Source organism: Vulpes lagopus, chromosome 1 (genome assembly GCF_018345385.1).
Source record: "Vulpes lagopus strain Blue_001 chromosome 1, ASM1834538v1, whole genome shotgun sequence".
Classification (NCBI taxonomy): domain Eukaryota; kingdom Metazoa; phylum Chordata; class Mammalia; order Carnivora; family Canidae; genus Vulpes; species Vulpes lagopus.
In genome coordinates this window covers 79,906,713-79,934,331 of record NC_054824.1, presented here as the reverse complement: position 1 = coordinate 79,934,331, position 27,619 = coordinate 79,906,713, and the positions used below count along the sequence as shown (strand labels likewise).

The 27,619-nt window shown below is 33.1% G+C and overlaps 1 protein-coding gene across 3 annotated transcripts in view; it reads left to right on the top strand.

The window, feature by feature from the left end:
* The window catches only part of STXBP5L (syntaxin binding protein 5L), a 380,025-nt gene that overhangs the window by 272,480 nt on the left and 79,926 nt on the right, over positions 1 to 27,619 (top strand). For 2 of the 3 annotated variants that reach the window (XM_041771139.1, XM_041771064.1), the window contains exons 17-19: positions 819 to 991; positions 5,281 to 5,406; positions 25,129 to 25,280. In XM_041771139.1, coding sequence (XP_041627073.1) covers positions 819 to 991; positions 5,281 to 5,406; positions 25,129 to 25,280 — 451 coding nt within the window. Of the gene's footprint in view, positions 1 to 818; positions 992 to 5,280; positions 5,407 to 25,128; positions 25,281 to 27,204; positions 27,277 to 27,619 lie in introns of all 3 variants that reach the window. The other variant, XM_041770992.1, reaches the window with a different exon arrangement.

The window sequence follows — 27,619 nt, the reverse complement described above, 5'->3', positions numbered from 1 at the left end:
TATAATGAGCACTGGGTATTATATAAGACTGATGAATCACTGAACTCTACCTCTGAAACTAATAATACACTATATGTTAATCAATTGAATTTTTAAAAACCTGATTTTTACATTGTAAAGCAAATGTTTGTTATAAAATTGATTTTAATTAGTGCTTGCTTTGGCAGCACATATACTAAGATTTTAATTAAAGCAATGAGTGTAGTCATCAAGTATTTACTTTGTAAACATTCTTAGATTAAAAAATAGGTTTGGGGTCATCTTTTTATTCCAATACAGTTTATCATATGTTTTTCAAGTAAGCAACTCTAACCAAGCTAATGAAATTGAGCTAAGCTAATGAAACAAAAATTAGAATTTATTTTGGAAAACGTTTACTAAATTAAGAGTCAGAATAAAATGTTTTTTTTTAACTAAAAGCCTTGTACAAATAATAATTTGTGTGTTATATACATATGTGTAAACACATCCAGTTTATTTTCTTTCACTGGAATAACCTTGACTAGTTTCTCCTTTTATTATATATGGAGTTGTAATTTATACCTCTAAGGGAGGATTTAGTATGTAAAAACTTTGTCTCCACCAGCAGGTATTTTTCTTATGAATCTGAAGAATTAAATATTTTACAGTTTTTTGTGAATGCCAGTGAATGTTCCATGTATTTCACTATTTAAATCAATTTGGGATATTTTAACTTTATTATAAATTGAAATTGAGCTTATTAACCTGAAAAAGTAATAATTACCAAAAATTTATTAGAAATTTTAATGTGATTAGTTATTATTAGATTAAATTAAAACTTGTTTTTTTTTTTTAAGTCATTAGAGGTACGACTTCAGTATGATATTGAAGATATTATTACCCCAGAACCAGAAACAAGTCCTCCATTTCCAGATCTCTCATCCCAGCTTCCTTCTTCAAGGAGTCTTTCCGGAAGCACTAACACTGTGGCTAGTGAAGGAGGAACAAAGGACAGTATCCCATGCCTCAAGTAAGAGTTGCTACCAAATTTTCAAACAATTTTACATAGTAATCATATCATACTTTGGAACTATGCCAAATAAAACTATTCTTCTCTTTTATTAAGTTGTTGTCAATTGTCCCACAATCTACCTAGGGATACTGTGATCTTTCTTTGAATATCCATGAAGAGGGCACAATATTTTCATATTCATTACAAATTCATGGGTTTTCTTTCCAGGTGGATTCTAAAGAAAACATGGCTTTAACAGAATGGGAACATGTATGGTAGGGCAGAAACTTGGCCACTTGCTATTTTCCAATTTAAAAAGTTTGTTTAGGGAATTTCTTCAGTTGGAATCAAAAAGAAAGCCATATTTATTTACTATCTACTACAAGAATACTGTGTTAGAAAAAAGGATCATGATTGCTAGGATATTGCAAAAATAATATTTCTTTCTTCCTTTTAACTGATACTATTAAGAAGATGAGATTTAAACAATAAGTAGATGTTAGCTGAAATGTATCTAGTAGAAGAGCACTCCAGGCAGAAGAACAGCTACAGCAAATGCTTTAAAGTTCCATTCTCATGAATTGGAAGAGCAAATATTCTTAAAATGTCTATGCTTCCCAGAGCAATGTATACATTCAATGCAATCCCTATTAAAATAATATCAACATTTTTCACAGAGCTGGAACAAACAATCCTAAAATTTGTATGGTTCAGAAAAGACCATGAATAGCCAAAGGAAAGTAGAAAAAGAAAAACAAAGCTGGTGGCATCACAATGCTGGACTTCAAGCTCTATTACAAAACTGTAATCATCAAGACAGAATGGTACTAGCACAAAAACAGACACATAGATCAGTGGAACAGAACAGAAAACCCAGAAATGGACCCTCAACTCTATGGTATACTAATCTTCGATGAAGCAGGAGAGAATATCCAATGGAAAAAAGATAGTCTCTTTAACAAATGGTGTTGGGAAAATTGGAAAGCCACAAGCAGAAGAATAAAACTAGACCATTTTCTTACACCATACACAAGAGATATCTCAAAATGAATGAAAGACCTAAATGTTAGACAGGAATCCATCAAAATCCTAGAAGAGAATACAGGCCGCAACTTCTTAGACCTCAGCTGCCACAACCCTGGCTAGACACATGTCCAAAGGCAAGGGAAACAAAGGCAAAAATAAGTTATTGGGACTTTATTAAGATAAAAAGCTTTTGCACAGCAAAGGAAACAGTTGACAAAACCAAGAGGCAACTTAAAGAATGGGAGAAGATATTTGGAAATGTTTATCAGACAAAGGGTTAGGATCCAAAATCTATAAAGAACCTGTCAAACTCAACACCAAAAGAACAAATAATCTAGTCAAGAAATAGGCAGAAGACATGAACAGACATTTCTCCAAAGAAGATATACAAATGGCCAACAGAAGGGCACATGATGTAATGACCATTGGATGTATATACTATTAATGGATCAATGAACTCTACCTCTGAAACTAATAATAAAATATATATTAATTGAATTTAAATTTAAAAAATGGCCAATGAACACATGAAAAAATGTTCAACATCACTTGGCATCAGGAAAATACAAATCAAAACCACAATTAGATACCACCTCACACCAGAATGGTGAAAATTAATGTAAGGAAACAACAAATGTTGGCAAGGATGCAGAGAAAGGGGAATCCTTTTACACTGCTGGTAGGAATGCAAGCTTGTACAGCCACTCTGGAAAACAGTATGGAAGTTCCTCAAAAAGTTAAAAATAGTGCTACCCTATGACCCAGCAATTGCACTACTAGGTATTTACCCCAAGGATACAAATGTAGTCATCTGAAGCACCTGCAACCTAAGGTTTATAGCAGCAATGTCCACAATAGCCTTATCATGGAAAGAGCCCAAATGTCCATTGACAAATTAATGGATAAGTAAGATGTGAGTGATACACACACACAATGGAGTATTTACTCAGCCATCAAAAGTGAAATCTTGCCATTTGCAACAACATGGGTGGAACTAGAGGGTATTATGCTAAGTAAAATAAGTCAATCAAAGACAATTATCATATGATTTCACTTATGTGGAAATTAAGAAACAAAACAGGAGAGCGTAGAGGAAGGGAGAGAAAAATAAAACGAAATGAAATCAGAGAGTGAGACAAACCATAAGGGACGCTTAACCGTAGGAAACAAACTGACAGTTGCTGGGGCGGGGGGTGGTGAGGAGATGGGGTACTGGTGATGGGCATTAAGGATGGCATGTAATATGATGAGCACTGGGTGCTATATATAACTGATAAGTCACTGACCTCTACCTCTGAAATTAATAACATTGTTAATTAACTGAATTTAAATAAAAGTAAATTAACAAAAATAGGGGCACCTGGGTGACTCAGTCGGTTAAGCATCTGCCTTCGACTTAGGTCATGATCTCTGGTCCTGGGATTGAGCCCCGCAGCAGGCTCCCAGCTTAGTGGGGAGTCTGCTGTTCCCTCTCTGTCTGCCCCTCCACCTGCTTGTGCTCGCTCTCTCTCTTAAATAAATAAAATCTTTTTTAAAATAAAACAAAATAAAGTGGCTCGCATATAGGGATGTCAGTATAGCTAAGACAAGAGGAGCAAGGTGGGGAGTTGTGGCGAGGGTAGTAGGAGATGAAGTCAGATGAGTAACAGAGAGCCAATATATGCCATTGTAAGGGTCTTGGCTTTTATTCCTAATTAAATGGAGGATTCATTATAGTGTTTTGAATAGAGAGGAAACATGTTCAGACTTAAATTTTAAATTGATCACTTTGGTGGCTTTGTTGAAAATGGATTTAGAAGGGAAGGGTAGAAGTCAGGAGACCAGTAAGGAGGTTATTGTACCAAACTAGAGATGATATTAAAGGCTGACAGATTCAACAAATAAAAATACAGAATACTTATTTAAATTTGAATTTCAGATAAACAATAAACATTTTTTGGTATCAGTATATCCTAGATGCTACATGGGACTCACTTGCAGTAAAAAACAAAGCAAAAAACCTACTTACTGTTTATTTGAAATTCAGATTTAAATATGGAAAGAGCCCAGTTGTCCATCAACTGATGAGTGGATAGAGATATGGGGAGTGTATATAAAATAAATATACATATAATGGAATATTACTCAGCCATTGAAAAGAATGGAATCTTGCCATTCACTCATGTGCAGAATTTAAGAAACAAAACAGACAAACATAGGGGAAGGGAAGGAAAAATAAAATAAGACAAAAACAGAGAGGGAGGCAAACCTTAAGAGACTCTTAACTATAGGTAACAACCTGAGAGTTACTAGAGGGGAGGTGGACGGGGGAATGGGGTAACTGGGTGATGGGCATTAAGGAGGACACTGGAAGTAATGAGCACTGGGTGTTGTATGCAATTAATAAATCACTAAATTCTACCTCTGAAACTAATAATATAGTATGTGTTAATTTAATTAAATTTAAATTTAAAAATTTAATTTAAAAACTGCTCAGATTCTGGATATATTTTTAAGGTAGCACAAACAGTATTTGATGATTGAGTGGATATAATAAGGTACAAGAGAAGGATTGTAGTATGACTTCAAGGGTTTTTAATTGAATAGTTGGAAAGATACAAGTTGTTATTAACCAGAATAGATAAGGCTGTAGATCAATTAAATTTCGAGGAATGAGCAGAAATTCAGATTTTGGACATGTTGAACTTTCTTTTTTAAAGATTTATTTATTTATTTTGGAGAGAGAGGGGGCAGGGGAAAGGGGCAGATGGATAGGGAGAGAGAAAATCTCAGGCAGACTCCCTCCTAAACATGGAGCCTGATGTGTGGAACTCTATCCCATGACCCTGAGATCATGACCTAAGCCAATATCAAGAATTAGAATGCTTAATCAATTGAGCCACCCAGGTATCCCCACTTAGGTGTGTTGAGATCTTACATTTGGTGGTAGATTGATAATTCTTATTGTCATGCATTATAACTTACATATGTGTAACAAATATTATGTAAGAAAATAGACAATAAAAATAATTTAAAATATTAACCTCAAGAATAAGAAAAAGGAAGTGATGAAGGCCTGAAACAGTTGTGGACTTGCCTGACTGAAAAGCTACTTAAACAAACCTACTTAAGTGGTTGGGTATATTTTAAGAAAGCTAGAAGATATATCCACCTGTGTACTGCCCTCAGTGCCTGGTATTGTATATTTCTGTCAGAAGATTCTATGTAACTTCTAAAGATAAGCATGAGCTTACTTATTTAAACTGTATGTAATAGAACTAGTTTTCTCTCTTTTTTTTTAGTGTGAAGACACGACCAGTGAGGATGCCTCCAGGGTATCAAGCAGAACTTGTTATTCAGTTGGTGTGGGTGGACGGTGAGCCTCCCCAACAGATTACTAGTCTTGCTGTAAGCTCAGCATATGGAATGTAAGTAAACATTCTAATTTGTATTTTTTAATATATTTGATATACTCAGATGTTTCTTTTAAAATATTTAAGTCGTATAAATGGAAAGAAGCCCTTACGTAGATTTTTACTTGGTTTAAAATCATGTAAGAAAAATGTTAAATTATGATTATTTGTTCTTGCTTGAAGTCCAACTTGTGATAATATTCCCATTTTTAATTTTAGGAGGTTGTTAGGATTTTATTACACGCACTTTTAAAATTTTCTATCCTTTTCTTCCTTGTGTTCTAATTTGGATACTTTTTTCTGACTTGTCTTTTAGAGTTCACTAATTCTCCCTTCAACTGTTTGGGAGATCCACCCATGGAGTTCAGTTTCAGTTATTTTAATTTTAACTTCTATGCCTTTCATTTGGTTCTTTTTAAAGTTTCTTATCTTCCTAAATTATCATTCTTGTCCTTCATTTCTTTAAACATATTGAATATAGATCCTTTAAATATGTGTTTGATAATCCCTATCTGGTATCTAGCTTATTATTTGTCTTGGATTTTGATCATATCATCTTTGTGTAACCCAGATTCACTTGGTTTGTATTCTAATGTTTTTATGGAATGTTATATGGAATTTATATACCATCATATATTTATTTATATGTTTATAAATAAACATTATATTATAAAGATAATTTTGAGTTCTAAGTGATGCTATCATCCTGCAAGAAGTATTCACATTTCCTTTAACAGGCTAGACTAAAAGGCAGTAGAGAGCTCAGAACAATGTAACCCAATCAGACATTCTTTGAAAGTTGAATTGTATTCCCTTTAAAGGATAATTTAATTCTAAAGTAATCCTTATTTCTAGATTGTTGACCTCCATAGAAATTGTGCCAAATTATATTCCCATCAACAATGTTTACAATGCCTGACCTTCCATTACCTTTTTTTTAACAATGGTGTATAACCAAACTTTTAATCCCTGTCATTTTAAGAAGTACATTAGAAGAAAAAAAAAGTATATTAGAATGTTCTCATATCTTAAGTGAAATTGAACATATTTTCCTGTACTGTGACATTTCTGCTTATATTCTTTGTCCATTTTTCTGCAGAGTTGTTGGTATTTCTCTTATAGATTTGAGAAAACTATTTACATAGTAGGAAAGTTAGCTTTCTATGTGATATAACTTACCAGTATTTTCCTTTTTTTATGAGATTGTTTAGAATGTTTTTTTCCATGCATAAATTCAAAAATTTTTTAAAGTAATCCTATTTTTTATGGTTTTGGATTTTGTGTCATACTTAGAAAAGCTTTCCTCACTTACTGTATTCTCTTTTAATATATTTATATTTAACATACTTAAGTGTTTCTTTTGTCTAGCATTTAATTAGGAATAAATATGAAATAGGGATTAAACTATATTTCTTTCTGGATGACAATGAATTATATCAATACCACTTCCTGAATACTTCATCTTTTCCCTCAAAATTTAGAATCATCTTTTATCAAGTAATACATTTTAAAAATATTTTTGGCTCTAATTCTATGCTTCCCAGTCTGTCCCTCTGCTAAGTCTGATGAGCTCCAAGAGCTCTGTGAAGCCATTTGAAAGTGAAATTACCTAAAAAAAACCTTTGGTGTTCCTGGAGTTTTTACTATGTGATTATACATAAGGGGAACTTGTTCTTGATTGAAAATTTGTTTGATAGGAAAACTGGCAGAAACAGCCCTTAACAAAGGGAGGAGAGGAAGGAAGTATGGAATAGTCAATAATTCCATTAATTTATATGACAAGAATATATAACCTGAGTAGTTATAGCAGATGACTGACCTCAAGCCATTTTCAGGGTTCTTTACTCAGGAGATTGACCTAAAAAGGCAAAGAATGACAAAATTAAGAGGCTATGAAGGTATATCACCAGGTTCAGAAGCTGAATGCTATTTAGAATAAGTCAGCATATTTTCCTGGTAAAGTAACCGTGGGGGTGAGGGTCTGAAGAACCTACACTTGTATGAGAAAGACAGCTTGGATACCTTCCTCATAGACAGTTTTAACTGCCAAAATACTCCATCCAGCTCAAGTGGCTACTTATGTAAATCCCAGCAAAATTTTAAGACATAAGTAATACCAATATTATACAAAAACTTTGAGAATTGAAAAGGAAAAAATCATATTCATCTCATTATAGGCCAACATAATCTGATGTCAAAATATGAAAAGACCATTACTAAAAGTGGAACATGAATATAGGTGTAAAAATCCCAAAGTATAAATAAATCTAGTAATAAAATAATTACATATTATAACCATGTTTGGTTTATACCAGGAATGCAAGGCTTAACATTTGAAATGAATTCATGTAATTCATCACATTAAAGAATAAAATAGAAAACTATATAAGCCATGAGATGTAAAAAGCAAGAACATTTGGTAAAAATTTATCATCTGTTTGTGATTTAAAAAGAAAAATTTATGGGCAGCCCGGGTGGCTCAGAGGTTTAGCGCTGCCTTCCACCCAGGGCCTGATCCAGGAGACCTCGGATCGAGTCCCAAGTCAGGCTTCCTGCATGGAGCCTGCTTCCTCCTCTGCCTGTGTCTCTGCCTCTCTCTCTCTCTCTCTCTCTCTCTCTCTCTGTCATGAATAAACAAAATCTTTAAAAAAATTTAATTAAAACAAGAAGGAAATTGAAGGGATCCCTGGGTGGCGCAGCGGTTTGGCGCCTGCCTTTGGCCCAGGGCGCGATCCTGGAGACCTGGGATCGAATCCCACATCGGGCTCCTGGTGCATGGAGCCTGCTTCTTCCTCCGCCTGTGTCTCTGCCTCTCTCTCTCTCTGTGACTATCATAAATAAATTAAAAAAATTTAAAAAAAAAAAAAGAAGGAAATTGAAAAAAAAAATAGAAAGAAATTAATATGTATGTACATCATTTAGATACTTTGCAGATAAATTATTAGAATTACTAATAGAATTTAACAAGATTGCTGGACATGAAGTCAATGTAAAAATATACTGAAAAAATAGAAACTAAAATTGTATTAAGATCCCACTTACAATAAAATAAAAATAATAAAAAATCTAGGACTATACCTAATAAAAGATGATCAAGACCTCTACACAGAAAACTATAAAACCTCAAAGAAACTAAAGAACTTAAATCATGTAATGTAAAATTCAATAATAGAATAAAGATGTCAGGGATCCCTGGGTGGCGCAGCGGTTTGGCGCCTGCCTTTGGCCCAGGGCGCGATCCTGGAGACCCGGGATCGAATCCCACGTCGGGCTCCCGGTGCATGGAGCCTGCTTCTCCCTCTGCCTGTGTCTCTGCCTCTCTCTCTCTCTCTCTCTCTCTCTCTCTCTCTGTGACTATCATAAATAAATGAAAATTTGAAAAAAAAAAAAAAGAATAAAGATGTCAGGTTTTCACAAATGATCTGTAGATTTACAACAATGCCAAAATAAATTTTAGCAGGTTTTCTTTTTCCCCTTGAAGTTTAAAACTAGTTCTAAAATTTATAGAGAAATACAAAGGCCACAGTTAGCTAAGATAGTACTCTTTAAAGAAAAACAGAATTAGAAGACTTGCTCTATTGGAAAACATGACTTATTAAATAAAGATATATAAGTCATAACAGTGTTTCTATGGGCACAGGAGAGACAGACAAAAATCAATGCACATAAGAAAGAGTGCAATAAGAAATCCAGGTCAGGGATCCCTGGTTGGCTCAGCGCTTTAGTGCCTGCCTAACACCCAGGGCATGATCCTGGAGTTCCAGGATCGAGTCTCACATCAGGCTCCCTGCATGGAGCCTGCTTCTCCCTCTTCGCCTCTCTCTCTCTCTCTCTCTCATTCTCTCTCTCTGTCTCTCATGAATAAATAAAATCTTAAAAAAAAAATCCAGGCATTTATAGCTATTTTGGTTCTGCAGAGCAATAGAGGAAATGACAGTTTTCCCCCAATAAATACTATAAAGTCAACTGAAAAATTATAGAAAAAAAGTGAAATTTGACTCTTCTTTCCTACTATACACAAAACTTCTAGAAAGTATTATAGGAGAATACTTTCATTAGACAATAATATTCAAAAGGTATTAATCATAAAGAAAAACATTAAGAACTTCTTGGGGAAAAAAGGTGCCATTAAGAGAGTGAAATGACAAGACAAGGAAGAGAGAGTTGAATTGATTGTATCTGACAGACTCATTCATATGCAGAGTGTAAAACGAGTCTCACGAATCATCAATAAGAAAAAAGCAAATAATAGAATGCAGAAGAAATTTGAACAAATATGTCACAAAGAAAGATATATAAATATATTTTCATATATATATGTGTGTATATATACATATATATACACACACACACACATATATATATATATGAAGGTACACAACCTTATTAGTAATGTTGGCAGGGTTTGCAAAGATACTAGGTAACAGGAACTCATACATTGCTGTTAAAAGGGTAAATTGTTGAAACTACTTTATAAAATTGTCAGCATTATTTACCCATTTTAGCATGTAAATGTTGGCACACTCAAAAGTTTCATTTTTAGGTATATACCCAAAGAAAGGCAAGCACATGTATATCAAAAGAAAGTGGCCTTATTTGCAAGGGTAGTATTATATTTATAATAGTCCCAAGCTACAATCAAATTATGTCCATCAGAGTAGATTGAATAAATAAATTGTAACATATCCATTTGAATTCTACAGCAATTAAAATGAAAACTACATTTACATGTAACAATATATATGAAAAAAGCCAAAATCTATCAAAAACAAGCAAAACTCGTATAGAAAGTTAGATTTTGGGAGAGGAAAGATTAGCGATAATTGGCAGAAACATGAAACAGCTGCTGTAACATACTATTTCTTGACATAGTGGTGGTTATGTGGGATTGTTTGCTTTTTGATAATTCATTGAAGTGCACAATTATGTCCACTTTCATTTATGAATGTGAATAAGAGTAAAATATAAATATTTTTGCAAATAATTGAGTAATTTTATTTCTAGAAATTTATCTCATAAATATACTCTATATTTTAATGCAAATAACTTGTGAAGGCTATTCATTGTTGTTTGTTGTTTTTTTAAGATTTCATTTATTCATTCATGAGTAACACACAGAGAAACACAGAGACACAGGCAGAGGGAGAAACAGGCTCCTCACAGGGAGCCCGATGTGGGACTCCATCCCTGGACCCAGGATCATGCCCTGAGCCAAAGGCAGATACTCAACCACTGACCCACCCAGGCACCCCATTGTTGTATTGTTAATAGCAAAAGACTGGAAGCAACCTATTGTCTGTTAACAAAGTTCTAGGTAAATAGATTACACATTAATATAGTGGAGTTATTTTAAAAATTCACTTCCTATGAATTTACATAGAATAATTACAAAGTGCCTAATAAAGTTAAATCAAGGTACAGGATATTATTTATACTATAAAACATTGTTTATCTGTAATATGCTATAAACATCCAGAGTTCATTTTTTAAATTCCTACAAATTGATAAGAAAAAAATTACCCAATTAAAAAATAAGCAAACTATATAAACAGATAATTCAGAGGAGAAATACAAATGGCCAATGAATATGAATATTATAACTTTACTAATAACAAGTAAAATATTTGAGACAACAGAATGGCAATTTTTATCCATTATATGAGAGAATTTTTAAAGATTTCTAATATTTTCTGTTAATATGAGGAAATGGATTCTCTTTTATACATTTATCTTTTTTTTTTTTTTTTTTACATTTATCTTTTAAAATAAAACTGGGCATATCTTTTGGTCCTAAAATTCTAATCTTATTGAAATTTTTACAATTTCTGAAGACTCTCACTTATGTACAGTTTGTAGAAGGTTGTTCTATATTATATTACATAAAATAACAAAATATTTAGAATCTATATAAATGTCCAGAAATAGGAAGATGCTCCTTTAAAAAACATATTATTTTTGTACTTTAGAATACAATGCAACAGTTAAACAACACAAACAAGGAAATATGTCTTTGACATATTTTCGTGAAAATAAGTTATAGAACAAGTATATGCTTGCTAAAATATAAAGAAAGGGCAAGTATATAAAAAATGTTAATGGCAATCATTTTTGAAAAGGGGATTGGCATACAGTGGGCCAATTAAGGGGACTTTCATCTTATATTTATTGTTGAAATTTTTAAAGTAAAAATAATTTTTAAAATTAAAAAAAAAGAAAGAAAAGTTTGCTTTGTGCCTCTAAACATACTTTCCTTAGGGACTTGGAGATGTGAGTTGGTGAGAATCATCAGACACCAGAAATGGTGAGAATATCCTGGACCTATGGTATATGACCAATGACTTGAAAGTCATTCGAAAGTATGAAACTGATAGAATACAGCAAGGTAACTGAAAACAAACTGTGTGGAGAAAAAAGATGAGAAATTAAAGTCATTGAAGGAATCTAATGAGATTAAATGTGAATATTTTACTTTCATTCTAAAGATAAAAGCTATTATGTTCTTCTATTATTATCTTCTTCCCATAATTTCCAGAGGATACAGAGCCATAAAGCTTTGATAGTTAGGTTTAGTGGGAGCTCTATATTTTTTTAGTTACTGAGATAATCAAATACAGAGTTAAAGAGCATGAATGTTAGAGTCAGATTATTTGGGATTTAATTTTTTTTAAAGATTTTATTTATTTATTTGAGAGAGAGAGAGACAGAGATAGCAAGAGAGCAGGAGCAGGGAGGAGAGGAAGAAGCAGGCTGAGCAGGAAGCCCTATGCTGGCTCTATCCCAGGACCCCAGGATCATGACCCAAAGGCAGACACCTAACTAATTGAGCCATGCAGGCGCCACTGAGATTAAAAATTTACTTCTGCTTACTAGCTGTTGAATCTTAGAAAAGTTATTTAAAATGTCTGTGTTCAATTTCCATATCAGCAAAATGAGATAAAATGTTGTGAGGATTAAATGTATTAATATATAAAACGTAGGGACGCCTGGGTGGCTCAGCGGTTAAGCGTCTGCCTTCAGCGAAGGCTTCCTGGAGTCCCAGGATCAAGTCCCACATTGGGCTTCGTGTAGGCAGCCTGCTTCTCCCTCTGCCTGTGTCTCTGCTTCTTTCTCTCTCCTGTGTCTGTCATGAATTAATAAGATCTTATATAAATAATAAAAAAATGAAAAATAAAATGTAACTTTTAGGGGTACTTGGCTTGCTCAGTCACTAGAGCATGCAATTCTTAATCAAGGTTATGAGATCAAGCACCACATTGAGCATAGAGCTTAAGAAATAAAAATAAAATGAAACTTTGAGACTCAGCACAGGATACACATGACATATTCAAATAGAATAATTGAAGAGTTTTTAATAATGGATTATTTATCTAAGATGCAGAAAAACATGAAATACTATAGTATCCTAGGGCTAGAAAGGATAGAGCTTTATTACCACCCATAAAATAATAACTTGAAGATATAATTATTACAATGTTATTTACTTGGATACAGAGTAAACCAATAATAGACTGATTTTATCTAAAAAATCAAAAAGAATATAAATGAGGAGAGAATCAAGATGGCAGAGTAGGAAGATTCTGAATAAAGTTCTCCATGGACACATCAAAATTACAACTACATGTAAGACAACTTTTTCTGCAAATGACCTGAAGACTAAAAGAATAGCTCTTACACTATTAAGGATATAAAGGAAAAGCTACACTGAGACAGGAAGGAGGGGAAGAGAGGCAGACTAGTTAGGACTTATATCCTTAGCACGGGAACCCCAGGCTAGAAGAATCACAAAGGCAGAGGTACTCCCTGAGGAGATAAAGGGTAAGGCATTACATCAGGCACCTCTGCTTTGAGGACTTGAACTGGGAAGATGTGCCCCCATAACATTTGCCTTTGAAAATCAGCAGAGCTTAACTCTGAGAAAGCCACAGGGCTATAGGAAAATGAGACTCTGCTCACAAAGAGCCTATGCACAAACTCATTTGCACCAAGATCCAACATAGAGGCAGCAATTTAAAAGGATACTTGAAGGATAAGTACTCCTCCAAAGTGGCTCCTGCCCCAGGAGGTGTGGTGGATATGGGGGTACTCCCCACCAATGCAGCTGCAACAGTCATGGCCAGACCTTGTAGCCAACTATAAGGGAGACTAGCCCCCCCAAAATACATACTCACAAAATTGTAGCCCAGCCTCAGCCACTGTGAGGAGGACCAGCCCATCTACCAGTACACACGTAGCAGCTGCAGCCCAACCACAACAGAATGAAATATAGAACCCATATAGGAGACACACTGGAGCACCTGGTTCTGGGGAATAGGGAAGATTGCACCTCTGAGCCACACTGAAAATCTACCTAACGCCACTCCTTCACAAGTGGGAGATGTAGCTGATCTACTTAATATGTAGAAACAAACTCACAAAATCAAGCAGAATGACAGAGAGGAATATGTTCCAAATAACAGACAAACCTCAGAGAAAGAATTAAATGAAACTGAGATAAGGTATCTACCTAATAATGAGTTTCAAATTATGGTCATAAAGATGCTAACCAAAGTTGGGGAAAGAATGGATGAACACAATGAGGACTTTAACAGAAAGATAGAAAATATTTTAAAAAGCCAATCAGAGCTAAAGAATACAATAACTGAAATGAAAAATACACTCAAGAGAATCAACAGTAAATAAGATGATGCAAAAGTACAAATTAGTGATATAGAAGACTGGGTACTGGAAATTACCCAAGCTGTACATCAAAAAGAAAAAAGAAATTTAAATTGAGAATAGTTTAAGGGACCTCTGGGACATCAAGTGTACTAACATTTACATTATAAGGGCTCCAGGAGAAGAATGAGAGAAAGAAGAGGAAAATTTAATTGAAGAAATAATAGCTGAAAACTTCCCTAACCTGAGTAAGGAAACAGACATTCATGTCCAGGAGTCATAGCCCCAAACAAAAAGAACCAAAGAGATCAGCACTAAGACACATAATAATTAAGATGTCAAAATTAAAGAGAGAACTTTAAAAGCAGCAAGGGTAAAGCAACTAGTTATGTACAAAGGAACCCCCATAAGATTACTGGGTAATTTTTCAGCAGAAGCCTTGCAGGCCAGAAGCAGTGGCATGACATATTCAATGAGATGAAAGAAAAAATACATACAACCAAGAATACTCTATCCAGCAAAGTTTTTATTCAGAATTGAAAGAGAAATAAAGAATTTCCCAGACAAAAGGTAAAGGAGTTCATTACCACTGACCTGGCCATGTTAAAGGGACTTCTTTAAGTAGAAAAGTCCATAACTAGAAGTAAAAAATAATGAAAGATAAAAACCTCACAAGTAAAAGCAAAAACAGAGTAAGGGTAGTGGGTCAACTTATTTGACCATCTATTTGCTGCCTATAAGAGACTCACTTCAGACCTAAAAACATACTTAAACTAAAGGTTAAGGATGCAAACTGAAGTGTAAAAAAAAATGCTGGTGTCACAATACTTATATCAGAAATGAACTTTAAAACAAAGATTGTAATAAAAGACAAAGAAGGGAATTATTCTTAGAGGATTAATCCAACAAGAGGATATAATAATTGTAAATAATAATAACCCTACATAAAAGCGCCTAATATATAAAGCAAAATAATAATATAAGGCAAAATATTAATATAACTAAAGGGAGAAATTGACAATATTAAAAAAATAATAGGGAACTCTACCACCCCATTTACATCAATGGGTAAATCATTCAAATAGAAAATCAAAAGCAAACAGTGGCTTTGAATGACACATTAGACTGGATGGACCTAACAGAAGTACAAACTGTACAATCCAAAAATAGCAGAATACATTCTTTACAAGTGCATGTAGAATATTTCCAAGATAGATCACATGTTAAGCCACAAAACAAGTCTCAATAATGTTAAGAATGCTGAAATCATATCAAGCATATTTTCTGACCACAATGGCATGAAACCAAAATCAATTACAAGAAAAGAAACTTATGTAAAAAACAAAAAAGTAGATGTTAAACAACATGCTACTAAACAAGCAGAACAAGAAGGAAATCAAAGAGGAAATTAAAAAAATAGCTGGAGACAAATGAAAATGGAAACACAATGGCTCAATATCTTTGGGATGTGGCAAAGGAGTTCTAATAGGAAAGTTTACAGCAACACGGGCCTACCTCAAGAAACAAGAAAGATCTCAAATATCCAATGTAACCCTTCACCTAAAAAACTAGAAAAAGAAGAATAAACAAAGCCCAAAGTTAGTAGAAAGAAGGAAATAATAAAGATCACAGCAGAAACAAATGAAATAGAGATTTCAAAAAGAAAGAAAAAAGAAAATATCAATAAAACCAGAAGCTGATTCTTTGAAAAGATAAAAAAAAATTGATAAACCCTTAGGAAAACTCAATTTAAAAAAAGAGAAGACTCAAAATCAGAAACAAAAGAGAACAATTCACACTTCAGAAATACAAGGATTTTAAGAGACTACTACAAAGAAAATATGCCAACAAATGAACAACATTAAAGAAACGGGTAAATTTCTAGAAATACATAATCTGCCAAGAGTGAATCTAAAAGAAATAGAAAATATGAATGGACCAATTACTACTGAGGAAATTAAATCGCTAGCCAGCAAAAGTTAGACCAGATGGTGTCACACATGAATTCTACCAAACACTTAAAGAAGAGTCGATGTCTATTTTTCTCAAACTATTCCAAAAAATAGAAGAGGAAGAAATTTTTCCAAATTCATTCTACAAGACCAACATTACCCTGATGCCAAAACCAGAAAAAAAACACTACCAAAAATCAAAACTATAAGCCAATAGCCCTGCTGAACATAGATTCAGAACTCCTCGACAAAATAATAGCAAACCGAACTCAACAATACATTAAAAAGAATCATTCACCACAATCAAGTAAGATTGATTCCTGTGACACAAGCATGGTTTATAATTCATAAATCAATCAACTTGATACACACATTAACAAAATGAAAGATAAAAACTATAAAATAATCTCAATAGATGCAGAAAAAACATTTGAAAAATATGACATTTATGATAAAATTCACAACAATGTGGGTTTGGAGGAAACATACTGCAACATAATAAAGCCATATATGAAAAACTCACAGCCAACATCATACTAAGTAGTCAAACACTGAGGGCTTTCCCTCTAAGATCTGGAACAAGGCAAGGATGTCCACTCATGCCTTTTATTCAACATGGTATTAGAAGTTCTAGATGCAACAATGAGCCAAGAAATAAAAGGTATCCAAATTGGGAAGGAAGAAATCAAACTTTCCCTATTTACAGATGACATGATACTGTATGTAGAAAACCCCCAAAAAAAAATCACCAGAAACTACTAAAATAGATAAATTCAGCAAAGTTGCAGGAAACAAAATTAATATACAGAAATGTGTTCCATGTATGTACATGAGTAACAAAATGGAGAGAATAGAGAAAGAAAAATTAAGAAAACAATCCCAATTACAATTATATCAAAAAGAATAAAATACCAGAGAATACAAAGAATAACTTAACCAAGGAGGGGAAATATCTGTAACTCTGAAAACTCAGAAGACACTGATGAAAGAAACTGAAGACAACACAAACAAATGAAAAGATACACCACATTCATGGATTGGAAGAGTTAATAACATTAAAATGTCCATATTACCCAAATAATCTATACATTCAATATAATTCCTATCAAAATACTGGTATTATTTTTCACAGAACTAGAACATGTATTCCTAAAATTTGCATGTAAGCACAAAAGAACCACAAATAGCAAAATAAGTGTTAAGAAAGAAGAACAAATCTTTAAGTATCATAGTTCTAGGTTTCAAGATATTTTATAAAGCTATAATAATCAAAACAGTATGGTATTGGCATAAAAAGACACAGACCAACAGAGCAGAATAGAGAACCCAGAAATAAACCCATGCTTATTTGATCAATTAATCTATGACAATGGAAGCAAGAGTATATAATGCAGAAAAGACAATCTCTTAAAAAAATGGAATTAGGAAAACTGGACAACTAAATGGAAAAGAATAAAACTGAACCACATCTGACACCACACTAAAAAATAATCTCAAATGGATTAAAGATCTTAATGTAAGACATAAAACCACAAAGTTCCTAGAAGAAAACAAAGGCAGTAATATCTTTGACATTGGCCTTAGCAACAGTTTTTTAGATATGTCTTCTCCCAAAAGGGGGAAAAAAGCAAAAATAAATCATTGGGGCTACACCAAAAGCTTTTGCACAGCAAAGGAAGCCATAAACAAAACTGAAAGGCAATTTACTGAATGGGAGATTTCCAAATGATACATCTGGTAAGGAGTTAATTTGCAAAATACATAAAGAACTTACATGACTCAATACCAAAAAAATCTGATTAAAAATGGGTAGAGGAATAACAACTGGGTGGTTCAGTGGTTGAGTGTCTGCCTTTGGCTCAGGGGTCCTGGGATTGAGTCCCACAGCAGGCTCCTTCTCCATATGCCTATGTCTTTGTATCTATCAAAAATAAATAAATAAAAATCTTTTTTTAAAAAAAATGGGTAGAGGACCTGAGAAGACATTTTTCTAAAGACATACAGATGGCCAACAGACACATAAGATGTTCAACAGCACTAATTATCAGGGAAATGCAAATCAAAACCACAATAAGATATCACACCTGTCAGAATGCCCAGTATTAAAAAGACAAGAATAACAAGAGTTGGTGAGGATGTGCAGAAAAGGGAACCCTTGTGCACTGTTGGTTAATGTAATTTTGTAAGCCACTATGGAAAACAGTATGGGTTCCTCAGTAATTAAAAATGTAAACATCATATGATCCAGTAATTCTACTGCTGGATATTTATCTAAAGGAAACAAAAATAAAAATACTAATTTAAAAAGATATGGAAGCAACCTGTTTACATCAATAGATGAATGGATAAAGAAGATATGACATACACATCAGACACACATACACACACAATGGAATGTTACTCAGCCATGTAAAAGAATGAGATCTTACTATCTGCGACAACATGGATGGACCTAGAGGGTATCATGCTACATGAAATAAGTTTGAGAAAAACAAACACCATACGATTTCATTTATATGTAGAATCTACAAAACAAATGAATGAACAAACATAAACACCCATAAATACAAAGTTTTTTTCAGAGGGGATGGGGTTGGTAGGTGGAGCAAAATAGGTGAAGGGCTTTAGTGGATGCAAACACACAGTTGTAAAATAAATCACAGGGAGGAAAAGTACAGCATATGGAATACAGTCCATAATATTGTAATGACTGTATGTTGAGAGATGGTAACTACACTATTGTGGTGTGCATCGTGTAATGTATAGAATTGTTAAATCACTATGTTGTATGCCTGAAACTAATATAACGTTGTCAATTATAGGAACTTAAATTAGGCTTATGAGAAAATAAACCTAAGATATACATGACCTACAACAGTACTGTCCCATAGGTCTTTCTGCAGTGATGGAAATGTTTTATAACCTATGGAAATGTTCTATAATTCAGTCCAATATGTTACTGCTAATCACAGTGAACATCTAAAATGAAGCTAGGACAACTAGGAACTGCATTTTTAACTCTGTGGAATGAAGTTAAATTTTAGATTAAAAATTTAAACAAATTTTTATCATTACATAGTGGTATATCAGAAAGAAAACAAAGCTATTTTTAAGACTGAATTATTAAACCAATAATTTTCCAAAGTATATTGATTAAAAATGTTGCATGAACGTTTTTCCTAAGTATATATATCAGTAACAAAACTTATAAGGTATTTAAAAGTAAAATTTTGCTTTTTTTCCAAAGCCATTGAACAAACTCATATTTAAACCTATTTTTCTGAGTTGCTACTTCTAGAAAGAACAATTTCTTAAAGCATCAACATATTCAAAGATATGAAATAGAAATGTATTTTTTCAATATTTTTCACTTATGTTTATATAAGTATTTATACATTAACATTGTTCATAAATGCCAAATACAACAAGATGCCCATAGGAATTTTAGAGACATTGTAATCTGGACTTTTATTAACTTCTATGTACAAATATATTTTGTATTTATAAAATAGAAAAGTTTATCAGCTCTTATACAATTTAGAATTGTTAATTTTAGTAATTTTAATATAAGGTAGACTTTTAGATATTAAGAAACAAAGTTAAGACTAATAAAAATTATTTTTATTATAAATTCCAAATCTTGAAAATATCTTCTTGTTGGTTGGTATTTTCTTTTGAATTTCCTAACCAACAGGTATTGGAAGAAAAAAAATCTCACCTTTTTTTTTCCCTCAGTGAAATAATTTTATCTTTCAGGCCAGTTACCTAAAATATCCAATTTTAGAAAATCTTTTCTCAGGGAGCCTGTGTGGCTCAGTCAGTTAAGTATCTGCCTTCAGCTAAGTCATAATCTCAGGGTCCTGGAATGGAGCAGAGCGTTTGGCTCCCTGCTCAGCAGGGAGTCTGCTTCTCCCTTTCTATGTTCATGCTCTGTCTCCCTATCTCTTTCAAGTAAATAAATAAAATATTTTTAAAAAATAAAAATAAAAAAATCAAAAAAAAAAAAAAAAAAAAAAAAATAAAATAAAAAAATAAAATAAAAAAATCTTTTCTCTATTATCTCTTTCTCTCCAGAACATTCTTAGGGCCCATAGTCTATAACTCTAGTGTAATTCTCTCAGATTGTCCTTTCGGTAGTAATTTAATTAACTAAATACTGAGACATCAAGTATATAAAATAAAATTCACCAACTTTAAGTATGAAATATGTGTTTTGGCAAACAATACAAGATAAATGCAAGTCATGTAATCATTAACAAACTGATGATACAAAAAGTATCAATCACCTCAAAAAGTTCCTTCCTATCCCCTCCCATTCAATTTTCATCCCTCACTTATAGCCTCTCAAATTGACTGCATTTACTATGATTTTATATAAACAGAATCATAAATCATAAGTTATGTGTTTGTTTTCATTCACTTAGCATAAGGCTTTTATGATTCATCCAAGTCATGCGTATATCTGTGGTTTGTTCCTTTTCACTGCTGCATTATCCATTATGTGGATATACAAAAATGTGTTTATACATTCACCATTTGATGGAAATTTTAGTTGTTTCCAGTTTGGGGTTTTATGAAGGAATTTGCTATTAACGTTCAGGTATAAGTCCATGTGTAACCTTTGTTTACATTTTCTTGGGTAAATAACTTAAAAGTAGAATTACTGGGTCAAATGGTGAGTTGTCGACCTTTGACACAGGTTTAAACTGCATGGGTCCACTTGTACATGGATTTTTTTCAATACAAAATGTAAATATGTGTTCCTTATGATTTTTTTAAAAACTTTTTTTCTCTAGTTTATTGTAAAAATATAGCATTTAACACATATACAGTATATGTGTTCATTGACTTTGTTCCCAGTGTAAGGTTTCTAATCAACAGTAGGCTATTAGTAGTTAAGTTCGGGGGGAAACCAAAGTTATCATGGATTTTGATGGTGTGGGGTAAGTGCCTTTAACCCTTGTGTTGTTGAAGGATTTATTTATTTATTTATTATGACAGATTATATTTTAAAGAAGTTATATTGTTTTGCCTTTCCACCAGGAATGTATTAGGGTTTCAGTTTTTCTACATACTTCTCAATATGTAAGTGGGATCAGTGGTTTTAATTTACCTATTCCTGGTTACTAATGATGTTCAGCATCTTTCAAGTCTTTATTTCACATTTGTACATCTTGCGTGGTGAAATGTCTGTTCAAATCTTTGCCTATTAGTTTTTTAAAGATTTTATTTTATTTTAGAGAGAGAGAGAGAAAGGGTGTGAGCAGAGGAAGTATCAGAGGGAAAGGGGGAAAATCTCCAGTAGAATCCATGCTGAGTGTGGAGCCTGACCTAGGGCTCCATCTGAGGACCCTGAGCTCATGACCTCAGCTGAAACCAAGAGTTGGACACTTAACCAAGTGAGCCAACCAAGCACCCCTCTTTTGCTTATTTTTTTAAGAAATTAACTTGATTTTTTTTGTGTGTGTACCATGGAAGGTAAATATTTAGGGCTCAGTTTTTTTACTTATGGATATCTAATTGTTCATATCATTTATCTAAAAGAATATCTTTCCTCTGAATTACCATAGGACTTTTGTCAAATATCAATTGATCATTTATGGGTTTATGGCCACTCTTCTGTTTCATTAAAATTTATTTTTGATCTCTATTTCAATACCAGCCTGTCTTGATTCCTATAGCTCTAGAGTAGGTTTTCCTCTACTTCTCAAATATCTGAAATACACACATGTATGTATATTTTTTAAAAGTTTTTTTAAAGATTTATCTATTCGGGGCAGCCCTGGTGGCGCAGCGGTTTAGTGCCGCCTGCACGCCCAGGGTGTGATCCTGGAGACCCAGAATCGAGTCCCGCGTCAGGCTCCCTGTGTGGAGCCTGCTTCTCCCTCTGCCTGTGTCTCTGTGTCTCTCATGAATAAATAAATAAAATCTTAAAAAAAAAAAAGATTTATCTATTCATGAGAGACACAGAGAGAGAGAAGCAGAGGGAGAAGCAGGATCCCCATGGGGAGCCTGATGTGGGACTTAATCCCAGTACCCTGGGACCTTGCCCTGAGCCAAGGGTAGACACTCAACTACTGAGTCAACCAGGTGCCCCAAATTTTTAAGACTTTATTTATTTGAGAGAGAGAGATTGAGAACAAGTGGGGCAGGGAAGAGCAGAGGAAGAGGGAGAAGACTCCCTGCTGAGCAGGGAGCCCAACATAGGTCTAGATCCTAAGACCCTGAGATCATGACCTAAGCCAAAGGCAGATGCTTAACCAACTTGAGCCACCTGTATGCCCCTATTTTTTAAGCATTATCTTTGTTTGCTACTTTTGTCATGTGTTTCATTTCTAGTTATGTTTCTGTTGACTTATTTTTCCCTCTAATTATCAGTCAGGTTCTCTTAATTCTTTATATGCCTGCTACTTGTTATATAGTGCACATTGTGAATTTTAAACTGTGGTGGTATTTTGTTGATTCTTTTTAATAGAGTTGGATAGTTTTCTGGAAGGCAGTTATGTTACTTAGAATGATGTTTCTAAGATTTTTTAGGATGGGGTTCAGAAGAGCTTTTAGTTTAGGGCAATTGTCCCCACCACTAAAGTGATACTACTTATATGTGCCTTTTTAATGTGTAGTAGAAGATCTCAGCAGTTTGGCTGGTAGTAACAGGAAATATTTTCAGCCTTGTGTGAGCTTTGGGACTTGTTCAGCTTTATCTCGTTGGTGGTTCTTTCCTGAGCCTGGGGTAGTTTCTTCACATGGATGCTTCAGAGAACCATTCTATAAATCTCTGGTATACTTTGTCTATGCAGTTCTCATCTCTCTAGTATTTTATCTCATAAATTCTGGCTGCTTTTGCAGCATCAGATTCTAATATCATTCTCAATTCAAAACAACCACTGATCTCTCTGTAAGTCTCAGTTTCCTGTGCTCCAGGCCTGGGAAACCTCTCTATTCACCAAGTTAGGACAATTAGTCTAAATTAGAATACCTAGATGCCTGTATTGAAATGTTCTAAAATATGGTGATAAAAAAATAAAATAAAATATGGTGATGATGCACAATTCTAAAACTATTAAATTGATAGAAATAAATATAAAACCACAGAACTGTACGCTTTATTTAAATCAGTGAATTTTTATGATATATGAAATATATCTCAATAAAACTGTAAAAACAAATAAAACAAAAAAAAATACCTAGAATTTACCTTGAATGCTATCTTTCTCTCATCCTGTGTTGCCTGTTGGCCAAAATATGAAAACTGTTGCTTAGTTTGTCCAGTTTTCTATTTAAGTTAGGAAATTAAATCCAGTATTTTTCAATAATCATTGCCTGACCTCCCCAACTTTTCACCTCCCCAACCCTAAGGTATAACTTTCTAGTATTCTTATTTTTAAATCAAAAATAAAAATCAGGGATCCCTGGGTGGCGCAGTGGTTTGGCGCCTGCCTTTGGCCCAGGGCACCATCCTGGAGACCCAGGATCGAATCCCACGTCGGGCTCCCGGTGCATGGAGCCTGCTTCTCCCTCTGCCTGTGTCTCTGCCTCTCTCTCTCTCTCTCTCTCTGTGACTATCATAAATAAATAAATATTTTTTTAAAAAAAGAAATATAAACATTTAAAATAAATTAAAAAATCATTTTAGTTGATGTAATACATTCTATTTTCCTGTTTTTTTTCTTGTCAGTATTGCATTTAGAAACTCTATCATACCTGTACAAGCTTAAAGAGATTAACTTGCTACAATATGTAATATGTGTAATATTGCATTTACTTATATTAGGGCCAATCCTACTTACGTATGGAAATTTTTCAAAGTACTTTAATAAAAATTTCTGATTTGGTTTTCATAAAAGCCATGATAAGTAGATAAATCTAGTATTTAATTCTTATAAAGTAAAGAAACTAAGGCCTGGAAGAGTTCATTAATTTTTTTCAAGGTCACCTATATATGTTGGAGATGGAATCTGCTGACTTTTATGACAATATTTTTTTTAGTTTCCAAAGTCTGTCTTATTGAAGACGTAGAACTCTATATGAAATAGCAAACATCCAGTATGGTAGCACTTTTCTTTTTACTTGTTTTAAGGAAGGCTATGATTGGTGGAGTAGAAAAAACAAAATAAACTGATGATTTGTTAATCAGATTCAATCTAAGCAATAAAACAACATGGAACTTACTTATAAGGAGCAAAACAGCAGTTATGCAACTATTGTTTATTAGTGTAGGGAGCAAAAGCACAAATTTATAATTATTCAGTTAAAAGGCATGTTCTAAATTGAGAAAAGAGTTTGTGTATTGTGGTCAGTCTTTAGGCTGACCATAATACCTGCTTAAGGCACCTAAGTGGAACAGTTGGTTAAGCAACCAACTCTTGGTTTTAGCTCAGGTCATGGCCTCAGGGTCATGAGATCAAGCCTCACACTGGACTCTGTGCTGAGCATGGGATTAGCTTGAGATTCTCTCTTCCTCTCCATATGCCTCGTCTGCTGATGTTCTCTCTCAAATAAATAAGTAAATCTTCAAAATACCTGCTTAGTAGAGCTATTTTAATTTTCAAGAGAAATTAATCAAATGATATCTGTCTTTTAATAAGTAGGATTAAAAAAAACAAGTGAGAAAATTTAATTTTTGAAATGAAAATTGTTTATTCTATGGTGTCAAAACTCGAGACATAGATAGCTAATTTTCATGTAAAATTTTAAGTTAAATATATACTGTCTAAGAAGAAACATAATTTGGAGTTTAACAATTTTAATTCTATTTTAAAAAGGCATCTAATTATGTACCTAACCATCTATAGCTATTAAAGTGTGCCATTTCTTGATTTCTTTCCCCATTGCATAAAAAAATATTTTATATGATTCTACTATAAAAATATAAGGCCAAGTTAAAGAGCAGATTGGTTAATCATTACTTACATAATATAACTGATGATAAAATGTGACTGCAGTGGTCTATTATACAAGGCCACCCTATCCTATGTAAAGGCATGATATCCTTCCTGACATTATACCAATCACGATCTAACCTCCCCAACCCTAAGGCATTACTTTCCAATTATCTTATTTTTATTCAAAGATAAAAATAATAATGATTGCTGTGATACATTCTAGTTGCATATTCTTTTTCTCTCAGAGTTGCATTTGGGAACTGCAATGGGTTGGCTGTGGTGGATTTTATACAGAAGACAGTACTGTTAAGCATGGGGACCATTGACCTATATAGATCAAGTGACCTATACCAACGTCAACCACGGTCTCCTCGAAAAAACAAGCAGTTCATTGCAGGTAGGAGATAAAACAAAATGGTTATGAACTTGATTAGTTCATCTGTTTTCTTACCTTTAGATTTCTTATCTTTCTTCTATGATACTTTTCAAATGCATGACAATATAAAATCAACATAATTTATAATATCGTGTAAATAAAATTGGGCAGAAGCATACCAATAATCTTTGAAAAGATAAAGGAAGTGTTTAAACTTTAATTTGCTGTCAAAGATAGGAAGTATCTCAAGTTTCTTAGGTCGAACTCCTAAGAAATAACCGAAAATAAGAAGCTATTAAATATAAAAATGTGATGAAAATCAGGCTCTGTAGTTGAAAAATTTGTTTGTGATAGTTGTGTTTAACAGGATAATTTTCTTCTAATATATCTGGACTCTTTAAAAATATAATTGTAAGTATTTCACTATTTTTAATTTTTTAAACTCTATATTCAAGCTGTCACCTTTCCTTGTTGGATGGTGATTTTCTTGAAGGTATGTTCACAAATGCAATAAACATTATTAATTAACATTTTAAAATGCTATAAAAGATAACATTTTGCTTGACAGGACCAATTTGTTTAAATATAAAAGAAAAACATATAAGGGTAATTAAGGCATAAGTAGAAATACTTTCTATATAATGCCAAATTTTGATATGCTGAATTATCCAAAATTTATTGAAATTTGAATATTTCTCCAAATAGTTGGCTTTGTAAACATTGACAAAATTTTGCATATTTTCTGTCCACTGGCATAACTTAATTGATAAAAAATTAGTTGAGCTCAAAGATTTGCTGATGGAAGTACATCTATAGAATTATGTGTTTAGTTCTATCAGATTGTTTTTTAAATAATCAATTGATTTTTTTTAAATCGTTGATTATTAAAGCCTTTATTAAATTTACTCACATAAAGAATATTTTAAAATAAAAAGATAACATGATAGTAGGTTTCATGTTAATCTTTTTTTTTTTTTTTTAAGATAAACCTCAACCCTTTCCACATTGCTAATTTAAACCCTTTTTCGGAACACAAAATTTCTCCTTCAAAACTTGGAGTTTCTTTGTTTTCTGTTAGGTATCTCAGATATTAGCAATATTTTAGGAATGCTGGAAAGTTCAAATTCTATAGGTTCTGCCTCTACCATTTCCGGCTTTTGAAAGACAGAATAAGAGACATTGTGCATGCATATACCATTAGAGTCCCTCATAATTGGGAAAACATTGATTTTTGAAAGTTTATGGACTCTAGGATAGGAAGATGTTAGGGGACAGGAGGCAATATTTGTATGCTAAAAGCATAAACTGAAGTAGAAAAACAGGATCTTATGACAGTACGTTACTTCTGGATATACATAATGGAATGACAAGGTGTATATTGTGACAAGCATAATATAACTGTTACTTAATTTAAACTTATTGAGTCTCAGTTATGATTTGAGCTTAGAATTTTTTGATAATTTAAAATCAGGGAAAAACTGATTAAATTATAATCTTTCGTCATATTTAGTGTATAAAATCACTACGATGGGTACTCACTTTGTTATAAAAATAAAATGCCAAAGACTAAAATCCCCAATATTTCTTGTTAATACTGAAGATTAAAGATAACCATTTCGATTTTTATGAGGTAAAATACACTCTATTCACAAGTGAAATAAGTTTACTACCTGAAAAGCATATGAGAAATTTGACATCTATTCTTATAGGATATTTGATTAAATAAAATTACTACAGCACTCTCATCATTCATCTATCACCTCTTACTTTCTAATTGATTTATTTTTTTAATATCTCCTTTCTAATTTGATTACCTAAACTTGCTGCAATTTCTTCATCTTGGCTGTTCTAGATTCTGGTATGATATCACTTCCTTTCACTTTAGACTATTTTTCTCTCTTTCCTCTGCCTGCTGCTGATGCTGATGTTCTGGCATGTTCCAAAGACAACTTTTGCATGCGTGGCCTGTCTAACCTTTATCCTGATTTAACGAAACGGATCCGTACTTCCTATCAGAGTAAGTTCTATAAAGGTTAGGCAAATAGCTTTTTAAGTCTTAATGCCTGAGTTAAACCCATATGTCTGTGCTTAGTAATGTGTTTTTAAAAACACATTCAGCATGCATGCAAATTTTTGTTTTGTTATGGAAGTGCAACCTGATGATTTTAATAATTATGTAAATACTTCAAATCAAGCTAATGTCATATGCTCATTTATTCACACCCATAATTCCAGTGTTTATTTCAAACCATGCAGACTACATTCTCCTAGTTCAAGAGTCAGTGCCTTTTGTTTGGGGGAGGAAGAGCCATGGTATCCTTATAAATAGTAATCCTGACATGCCAGTATTAATAACAATT